General features: G+C 47.3%; 1 protein-coding gene across 1 annotated transcript in view; it reads left to right on the top strand.

Annotated features, from left to right (window-relative positions):
* Positions 1-452: 452 nt before the first annotated feature.
* TTBK1 (tau tubulin kinase 1) overlaps positions 453-10,563 on the top strand; it is a 73,422-nt gene continuing 63,311 nt past the window's right edge. The window contains exons 1-2 of the mRNA XM_020976847.2: positions 453-774; positions 4,558-4,719. Coding sequence (XP_020832506.2) covers positions 454-774; positions 4,558-4,719 — 483 coding nt within the window. The 5' untranslated portion in view covers position 453. The remainder of the gene's footprint in view (positions 775-4,557; positions 4,720-10,563) is intronic.

The following is a 10,563-nucleotide window of genomic DNA, read 5'->3' as shown; positions in this document are numbered from 1 at the left end:
AATCCGGCACAGGACCCCCCCCCACACACCACCACACACACACTGCCTAAATTAAAGTGATCCTAATCCAAGGGAGGGCATGATGCAGGAGCTGATAGGAAGAGGAAAGTAAATCAAGAAGGCAGATCAAGAGATAAGAAGGGACAAATGAAAATGAACAGGCGAAGAGTTATGGAGGCTGGTGAAGGGTGCTGGGGAAAGTAGGGATAATGGGAAAAGATGGGGTGATTAAGATTGATGAAAAGTTCTGGGGATAGGTCAGGTAATGTGGACAGGTGGGGAGATGTGGGGACAGGTGGGACAGGTTTAGAGAATAACTCAGCAGATCAGTGAAATCTGAGTTGAGGGACCAGCTAATGAGGGATTAAATGAGGGCGGAGCGTCTGTGGACCCTCTCTTCCCAGACAGGAGAGAGGTTGTCAGAGCCGAGGTGATGTCAGAGCTGGCGCGGTGATGTCAGAGTCCGGGCGGTGGGGCGGTGATGTCAGGGCTGGTGCTGATGCTGGCGGCGCAGTGCATTGTGGGCAGCTCCCCGCTCCGTCACCGCCGCCGCCGCCGCTGCCGCGGGAGGAAGATCGGGGTCGGGCCGGGCCGGGCCGGGATGGTCGGGGTCGGGAGGCCGCCGCAGCCGCTGCCGCTGCAGCCACCACCACTGCCAGGGGGAGCGGGCTGCGCCAAGCCGCACTGAGCCGCCCCCGCCCCCGCCCCGCCCGGGCCCCGGGGGATGCGCCGCCCGGAGCCGCTGCAGCCGCAGCCGCAGCGGAGACAGAGCAGGTGAGGGCGGGGCGGGGCCGGGGAATCGGGGCCCTGGAGGCTGGATTCTGAGAAGCCTGGGGTTGGGGGCTGGCTGGAGGAGGCCAGGGCAGGAGGAAGGGGGGGAAGGCCCGAGCCAGTGCAAAGGAAAAGAAAGGGGGTAGGGAGGGCCGCTTGGCCTCTCTCCCTTCCCACCCATCGTTGTTGCTGCATCCTTCTGCTCCCAGATCCAGGCTCCCTATGTCCTCCTCCTACTCCCCCGCCCTCCCGTCACCACCCAGAGCAGGGCCAGAGGCAGCAGAGTCTGAGGCCCATCCTTGCCCTCAGCCTTGGCCTCACACACATTTAGTTTACTGCTCTCTAAAGAGTACGACATCTTGCACCTTTCTCTTCATTCTCATCATCTGGCCTGATGACTTTCATATTGTCCACCTGCAAGCCATTCTTATCTGTCTATATAACACCTGTTCCTATTGCTTCTCCTCTGTCTCCATTGCCCCTTTACTGGTCCATATTACCCCTTCACATGTATCCATTATTCCCTCATCTGTTACCATCATTTTCCTCACCTAAATCTACCCTTACTTATCCCTCTTAGTAATCTTTACTTGATCTGATCTTTCTTTACCCATCTCCTGTGTAACCATCATCCCTTCACCTGAGGGGTGAGCATCACCCTCCCCCCAGTTGTTTCCTCAATTCCCCAAGCAGTTCCCAGGGTCCCCTGACCTCTTCCCATAGTCCTTATCTGTCCCAGTCTGCTTCCTTACTTTTCTGTTACCTCCATCTATTCCTATTACCTCTCACCTGTTCCTACCACCCCTTATCTGTTCTAATTATCCTCTTCACTTGCACCAGTCCCCCAACTTGTTCTTAATGCATCACCTGTCCCCACCAGCTTCTTCCCTGACTCCATTATCTCCTCACCTATTTCCACCATTACACCTGTCCCATCACCCTCTCCACTGGTCTCATCACTCACCTGTCCTTTCATACCCATTACTTGGGCCCTTCAATATAGACTCCTTACATAACATACACAGGAATTTTAATGTACACCTACATGAACTTTCATTTACAATTACTTGTACAATCTGTACATACACACATCTGCTATACACATGTACCATCAACATGTACCCACTATTTCAAATCAGCAGGCACATACTTATAAAAACATATATAGGCTCTCCCTGTCCTACCTCATATGCCTCCCTTGATCCAAGTCATGGAAGTCTTGGTCAGGATGGGCCCAAACAAGAGGAAGGAGGTTCAAATCTTTCTTCCTGTATACCTACCTCTATCTCCACCTCTAATAGATAATGTGACATTAAGGAGAGGGGGATACAAGTTGATGGGCTGGGGAAAGAGAGCCACATCAAACAAAATTATTCCCTTCCACTCGGAAGCTATAATCCCTGATTTCCCCTTACAGTTTCTTTCAGCCTTATCTCCTGGCTTTTATTCCTTTTTTCATCCTGTCATTGTTTATACTATCCAAGGGAATCCTCCTTCTCTTAATTACCCTGTCCTATTTCAAGAAAGGCAGCTTGATGGCTCAGTGGATAGAGTGCCAGGCCTGGAGTCAGGAGACCGATCTTTGTGAGTTAAAAATCTGGCCTTAGACATTTACTAGCTGTGGGACCATGGGCAAGTCACTTAAAAACCTGTTTTCCTTGGTTTCCGTTACCTGTAAAAATGATTTGGAGAAGGAAATTGACAACCACTCCAGTATCTTTGTCAAGACAACACCAAATGGGGTCATGAAGAGTTGGACACGATTGAAACAACTCAGCAACAACAACAAAACATTTCAGCACTGGTAGGAGGTAGAAGAGAGGGAGGATGGTTGGGGGCTGTTGGAGAGGGCTCAGCTGATCTATTTAAATAAACAGACTTTCTCTCCCCCAGTTATTCCCAACTCCTTGTGCCTAGGTAGTATAACCCATCCAGGGAAGGAAGTTCTGAATCATTCACCTATAGCAAGAAACTACTGGAAGCCAGTGGAGTTCATACCCTACTCCTTAGCCACGCCTCACCACCCATTAACTTGGCTTCAGAATGTCTAAAATGCTGGTTCCCAGAGAAACCACACATCCTATCCCAAAGTAAAAAGAAAAGCAGTTCCTTAATATCTTCTCAGGCCTCCAACCTGGTTTCTGTAGACGTGCTTTTCCCCTTCCCAGGGCCTCATCAACTTTTTCCTTCTTCTGGATGCCTAGATACTCTACCTTTCTCTCTTCCATCTTTCGTAACAAGTTACTCCTTTCCTACAGGGTCCGTCTGAAGATGGGAGTAGGCAGCTATGTTAGGAAGAGAAAAAGGTAGAACAAAGGGAGGACACTGGCTCTAAATTCCCAAATGACAGGGTTATTACCTTCCATGTCCATATGCCTCCAAGCAGACTCTCGGAGCTGACTCTCTCTTCCTCTCAAAACTCTCTAGAGAAGACCCCTGCCCTTATCTCCCTAAATAACAGGTGCTCAGTTTGCTAAAAAAAAAAAAAACACTCCCCCCTCCAAGTTAGGAAGCTTTTCCTCATGACCACCTTTTGCTTTTTTTTTTTCCCCTCTGAAAGTTTCATTCCTTCTTGTCCTGTCCTGAACAGAGTGGTCAAAGGCTCTCTCCCTCCTCTGTTTGTTTAAATAGATCAGCTCCTCTGTCAGCATAGTTATCTTCCCATTTACTTTTCTTCCTTTCAGTCCTCCCTTACCTTACTAAGTGGCTTCATTTCCCCTCATTTCCTAATTCATATGGGCTCCCTGTTTCTCTCTCACCCTCCTCCAGATGCCTCTTCTCTTTCCCTCTCCATCTGTCCCTCCAGGCAATTGTCTCTACTTCTCAGGGATAACGTGGGCCTATTTCACAAGGGGATGTGCTATTACATCCTTCTTACCCCTGTGACTGTGTTAGTGAGTCTCTCTTTCCAGGTAGAGATTCTCCAAAGTTGGTTTTGAGGTGGTTGTTTTTTTTTTCCAATTGATATATCTGCTTTTACTATATTGTCCTGGCTTTTCTTGGCTAGAGTGATTCCCAAGGTTAGCATGTCTCACCTTGGTTCTCATGTCTTTTCTATACTCACATGTCTAGTTTGCATGAGTCTCCTACATTACTACATCTCACCTTGGCTAATTCTTATGTCTTTCCTCAGTTACACTGCCTCTCTATTAATTTTTATAAGATCTCTTTTACATTAGCACATAGCATCCCTACTCTAGCATGTGTCTCCTTAGTTAAAATGGCCATTCTACAATGAGTAGCATCTCACCTTGGCTAGCATGTTTCTCGTAATTAATGTATCTCTCTTAAATCACCATTGTATCTCTTTGGTTAACCAGCGTGTCTCATCTTGGCTAGCCTATCTTTCTCACACTAGCCTATCTCACTTGCTTATCAAGATTCCTATGGTTAGTATGTTCTCTTCTCATCGAACGCGTCTTTTCTTTGGTTTTGCGGTCTTTCTTCATTAATGTTTTTTTCCATAGATGTCTCGCCTCTTATTGTTGGTATCTCCCTCAGTTCTGCCCTTGGCTAGCATGGCTTCTCCTGTTGGCTCCTCTCTTACCCCAAGACCCATGTCTTCCCGTGCCTGGTATAGTTTTTCTTCCCTCTTCAAAATATTCTCCAGATGGACTTGCTTTGGGTGGGGAAGGGAAGGTGCCCCAGTGAATGGTGCCCCTTTGGGAGGTAGTGGGTGGAAATTTGGACTGGGGAGATGTTGGGCTTTCCTTATCTTCAAGGTAGGTCCTAAACACCACCCTACTTTCATCCCCACAAACTCACAAACCCTCCCCACTTCCCCAGGTAGATGGCCCAAACCAGGCAGGTGCCACCGAAACCCCTCCCTCTGGCTGGCGGATGCAGTGCCTAGCGGCTGCCCTCAGGGAAGAGGCCAACATGAGTGGGGGAGGGGAGCAGGCCGACATCCTGCCGGCCAACTACGTGGTCAAGGAGCGCTGGAAAGTGGTGAGTGACCCGTGAACAGTGGAAGGGCAAGGAGTAGTGAGGAATTCTTGGAGGGAGGTGGGTGGGACGGGGTGGGGGAGAAAGGGTTAAGTGGCTGCTGCTCAACGTGTCCCTGCTACTGAGTGCCAAAGGGGGAGGTGCTCAATACACATTTGCATATTGTTAGCATGCAAATGCATGCTTAATTTTGTATAGCTAGGCCGAGAAATCTTTGTTCCTGCTCTGCCTTCTTTGTCACCCCTTCCTTCCTGTCCTTGCTCCAGGAGCGTTTAGGGCTCCCTTTTTCTGCAATGTCAGGTTGGACTGGCCCATTCTAGAAGTAGTCCTGGTTGGATTTCCATCAATGCTCCAGGTCTGAGCTGCAGAGCTCAAGGGAGGAGGAGTAAGAAGGGAGCTCTTTTTCTCTATCAGATCCTATTAACTCTGTAAGGCACTGATTTAAGGATGATCCTCCCTGTTTTGGCAGAAGTAGGGAAGGCTAAGCAATATCTCTCCTGCACAGTGTGTAGGGGTGAGGACCTTGCAGACGGCACCCTATTCCACCCTACCCACGCTCAGATTCCTTCTTTACCCCCTCCCCCTCTGGCTCCTGCTGCAGGTGCAGCATGCAGAGACTACATTTCCCAGCATGCCTCACTCAGTCAGAACCAGGGTTCCTTGCTGCTTAGCCTTCTGGGAGTTGTAGTCCTAAATTCCTCTTACTGGTTTTGGGCTGAATAAGAGGGAGTGGGTGTCTGAGTAAGGAAGGAGATATCAGGAAGTTCGATATGGTGGTGTTGGTGTTGGTGGGGCTCCCTGCTCGTTAATCTTCTTCACTTCTATACTAGGATTTCAGTGTTCTGATGGCATTATAGAATCAGGATGATTTTTAGGAAATTCTGGGATGAGAGTGAGGTTCCTCCTATTTGGGGAGCTGAGTGACCCTCCTCTTCCTCCCCTCCCCCCCTTGTGTCTCTCAGGGCTGTGTGGGTATGTTTGTTTGGGTGTGTTTGTTTGGGGTAGGTGTCAGGAGGGCCAGAAGACATGTCCAGGGGAGTGGGTGACTAGAAGAGGGAGTTTATTAGGGTGTGTACTGTCTAAAGAGTAGTGTTATGACTGGGACTTTGTAAAGAATCAGAGGGCATTCTATGGGGGAGGGAGGGTATAGGGGATAAGACTGTCTCCTGGGGGCAGGGGCAGCAGGAAGAAAGCCTGGGTCTTGGGGGGGGGGTTGGTTGGTCTCCACGGCAACAGCCACCAGGCCACTAGGGTCTCCGTTGATGGGGAAGAGGAGGAGGGGAAGACAGTGAATCAGGAAGAGAAGGGGCAAAGGTTGCCCTCTTGTCAGAGAAAATGACACCTCATTTCTGACTGCCTGGGCTGGTGTGAAGGGGCACTCTCCTTTGCTCCCTTTCTTCATACAATGGCATCCTGAAGTGGGAGAGCTGATATAACTGAATGATAATTCAATATAGAAGAATGGAAGAGGAGAAAGCAGGAGAATATATTAGTGGGATTTTCTTCTCTTCAAAACCAGCTACTAATGGGCTCTCCAGACCTCTGTAATATAACTGTTTAGTTTCTTGGAAGAGAGAGGTTGGGGTCTGGAAGCATAGCACTTTAACATAGAAAATAAGAAAATATAGAATAGACCAAGAAAGGAAGATGGAGGTGGCTGGGGGGGAGGGACTAAGATAGTCCTGCCTTTGCCTGTCCCAAGTACTCCTCTATACAAAGCTTTATATTGAGTGCTTAGAGGAAAAATACAGAAGGAGGAGAAGATTCGGTATCTGTCATCCGGGAGCTTTCAGGCTTATGGGGAGATACATAAAATGGGTTCTCAAGTCTCCCAGTCTGGGGAAGCAGGGGACACAGTCTCTGGCCTCAGTGAATTCCTAGTATGATGATGATGGGGAAAGATACAGATCCACTTTCTGGTCTAATTTATTGTCTGAATGGGGAAGACAAGATACTCAAGACAGGGAAATAAATCCGAACTCTTCAAAGGGAGAGAGCCGAGTGGGCTAGGAATACTGAAGGGATTGGAGAGACTGGCACCAGGTGTTGTTATTTAGGGAAGGCTACTGCGCAAATAGGGGCTGATGAGTGTTGTTGAGTCAAATTTTGAAGCTGAGAGGACAGGATTTAGTAGGGAGTGAGAAATGAGGAAAGGGTTCTCACTGGGGAGGTTAGGGAATGGCAGTGTGGAAGTGGAGGGTAGCAGGTATTCTCAGGGGAGGGGATAGGTAACCTCTGGAGAAAAAAAGAAAGAGAAAATGCCCAAAGAACTTGGTGGGGGATGGGGATGAGGTTGTTCTGATTGTCCAAGTTATCATCTTCTATCCCACTACCTTGAGGGAGGCTGGTACCCAGCCTGTTCAGTATATAAGAACTTCTCCTGTCTTTAAAGATGCTTGGATGTGCACTTCCTTTCTTGACTCTTCTGTCATAGGTACCTCTGAGTCAGAAATTCATCCTGGTGTTTGTCTCATTACTTCAGGGGCACTTTCCCCCTTTTCTCCCTTTCTAGCAACTCTGTCCCTGTTTCCTTCCATGCATTCCACAGGGCCCCTGCTCCTTTCCTTCTATAGTCTTCCTCCATATTTCTGTCTCTTTCTTTCTGTCTTCCTCTCTTCTTCTATCTCTGTCTTTCTTCTCTCTCTACCTCTGTCTGTCTCTGTCTTTCTGTCTCTCCCAGTGCATATCTGTCTTTGACACCCCCACCACCACCTTGGGAAACTGCTGGGTTTTGGTTCACCTGTCTGTGGACTCCCAGATCTTTATCTCCTGCCCCCTTCTTTCCAGTAAATATTTTTAACCAATCAGAAAGTATTTATTTAGCACCTACTGTGTACAAGACACCATGCTAAACTTCTGGTTTGGGGTGCTGGGGGTGGTACAAAGATATATAAGGTAGGGACAGCTAAGTGGCAAAGTAGAGAACACTGGCCCTGGAGTTCAAATGTGGCCTCAGACACTTACTAGCTGTGTGACCCTGGGTAAGTCATTTAACCCTGATTGCCTAAAAAAAAAAATGTGTAATTCCCCCTAAGGAGGGGGATTACAATCTGAATGGGGAAATCAGACATATACATGCACAGACACATACAAATAACAATGCAAGTCAGTATATATCATATGTGTGAGTATATATAGCACATAGTATATATAGCATGAGAGGTACCTCTGAATCAGGAAGTTCTGGGTTCAAGTTCTGCCTCCTGCCACTTACTGGATGTGCAACCCTCAGCAGGTCACTTAACCTCTTACTGCCCCTGGAAACTCTCTTAAGACTGTAAGTTGGAGAGCAGGTGCCAATTTCCAATTATAGAGAGTTTTCTCACTAGGAATTTTCTATATGATCCTCAGCCTCTTTCCTGGAATTTCCTATAAATATGAAATCACAGGTCCTGAAATAATGAACAAAGGAATGAATGAATGAATGAAATATACATGTAAAGCAGCCTGGAATAGTGGGAAAGACCTTAGGTTTGGAGTCAGAGGAGCTGGATTCCCATCACAGATTTGCCACTTACTAGCTGTATGACCTCAGACAAGTCTTTCTGGGCCTCTGCTCCCTCAACTATAAAATGAGGGTGTAGACTCATATAGTCTCATAAGGACCCTTGTGTTCTGTGTCCTAACAAAGTCTATATTCTAAGGCTCCCACCCACTCTGATATTCTGTGATTACAGTGCTAAGTGTCAAAAGGACAGAGTGGATGAGCAGCGCTTTAGAAGTGAAGCAGAAAGACAATTTACAATCTGGATGACTCCCTGGACTGATTAGGTCTGAGGAGCTCCATCTCCTCTTCCCCATTTTCTCCATCATCATCCTCTGAGGCTATGAGCCTTACAGGCTTTGAAGCCAATTTCAACTCTACTCTTTCTTCTCCCCTCCTCATTTCTTCCCACCAATTATTTCTCCATATTTTATTTTCTCCTTTTTCCCAATAGTCACATCTGTAGTCTAGCTTCTTTGCTCTTAGATTACCGAAATAACCTTCTAGCTGGTCTCCCTGTTTCTAATCACTCCAATCTGCCTTACACATATGATCTTCCCCAACCAAACCCCACTCTCTTCACTCCCTTGCCCTTCAGTGTACAGCTGTCCCATCAAAGTAAAACCCTCAGCTGGAACCTCAAGGTCCCTCACTCTTCTATTTCTTATTATTTCTCTTCCCCTTCTTTTCCCTTTTTGCCCCACTGTCTAGGACTCTCTACTCCAGCTGACCAAAAATCTCCTCCCATGTTATCTTCTCAGCCTTATATGCAAACTCTCCTTCCCTGAATGGCTGAGAATAATCCTTTGGCAGAGATTGTCCCAGAAGCCTTAGGCCTCATTGATCCGCAGCCTGTTTCCTGGCCCTCCTCCTCCTCTCAGGACTGTTCCAGAAAACCTTGTCTTTAGCCTCTTTTTTCATTTTGCACTTCTTACAAAAACTTCCCTGATTTCTGAGCTCAAGGTACTAACTGACCTTCCTAATAGTGAACCTACTTGGTTCTCTGAATTCAAAGAATTGTCACAGCTCAATTCTAATTACCATTTCCCTTCTGCAGTTGTCACTGTCTCAAGGTGCCCTTTTCTCGGTGCATACTTATCTGTGTACATAGTCTGCATCCCATCCAGTAAAATGTAAATTCTTGGAGGCCGGAAACAGTTTTGTTTTTTCTTTGTATCGTCAGCCCTTAGCAAGCCCAGAGGAGGTGCTTAAAAATACTCATTGAAGTTCTTAGTATCTGCTCCCCTCTTGGAGGCTGCTGGGTGGCTCAGTGAAGAGAGCACTAGGCCTGGAGTCAGGAAGACCTGAGTTCAAATCCTGCCTCAGACTGTGTCACTGTGTGACCTTGGGCAAGTCCCTTAACCTTGGTTGCCTCCTCTTCCCTCCAAATAATAGTAAAAAAAAGGAATTTATCTAGTCCCAGAGTTGGTGGCCCTGTGCTAACTTACCTGTACCTCCAAGCCTAGCCTTTCCATACTGATCCCCTGTACCCAGGACCAAAGCTGCCACTGGTAATTTTTGTACTTAGAGCCATGTGTGGGTGGAAGGTCCTGGGTCACAGTGGCTGAGGATGAATAAGTGAACTTTAGGAAACTAGAGAATTCCCATACATGGCTGAAATTGATTGATGCTGGGAAATTAGGAGGAACAGGAAGCCAGGAGGCAAGAGGGTACTCCTGGAAGGGAGAAAACATACTCTTTGATGGTATTGCCAAGACTTCCTAAATTTTGTTGTCCTGAAATTTAAGTACAAAGACCAACTTGCTCCATTCTGGTTACAGTGCTGACTGGGTAGGTTTGACAGCAAGCTCTGTTCCCTACTTTCTTATCCTCCAAGAGAAGAGTGACATCTTCCTTTAGAATACACCCAAGTCGAATCTGAGCTTTATGTACCTAAGCTTTCTAATTTTTTAAAATTTTTTTTTCCTTTCTTTCTTTCTTTTTTTTTGGTTGGGCAATGGAGGTTAAAATACTTGCCCAGGGTCACACAGCTAGTGAGTGTTGTATGTCTGAGGCTGTATTTGAACTCAGGTCCTCCTGAATCCAAGGCCAGTGCTCTATCCACTGCACCACCTAGCTGCCCCATACCTAAGCTTTCTAGACTGAGATCATTGGTCTTCCAGAGGTGGGCCTCGAGGCCACATGTGGGCTTCTAGGTCCTCAGGTACAGCCTTTTGATTGAGTCTAAGATTTATAGAACAAAGCCTTTTATTAAAGGGACTTGTTCTGTGAAGTTTGGATTCAGTCAAAGGGCCACACTTGAGGACCTAGAGGGCCACATGTGGCCTTGAGGCTGCAGGTTCCCCACCCCTGGTCTAGGCTTATGATGTTTTAACCATAGTCCCATGAAATTATTTAGTCAA

The sequence above is a fragment of the Phascolarctos cinereus genome, unplaced genomic scaffold (genome assembly GCF_003287225.1).
Source record: "Phascolarctos cinereus isolate Bilbo 61053 unplaced genomic scaffold, phaCin_HiC Scaffold_5;HRSCAF=322, whole genome shotgun sequence".
Classification (NCBI taxonomy): Eukaryota; Metazoa; Chordata; class Mammalia; order Diprotodontia; family Phascolarctidae; genus Phascolarctos; species Phascolarctos cinereus.
Note: the sequence above shows the minus strand (reverse complement) of the source record. Positions and strands in the feature narration are given on the sequence as shown.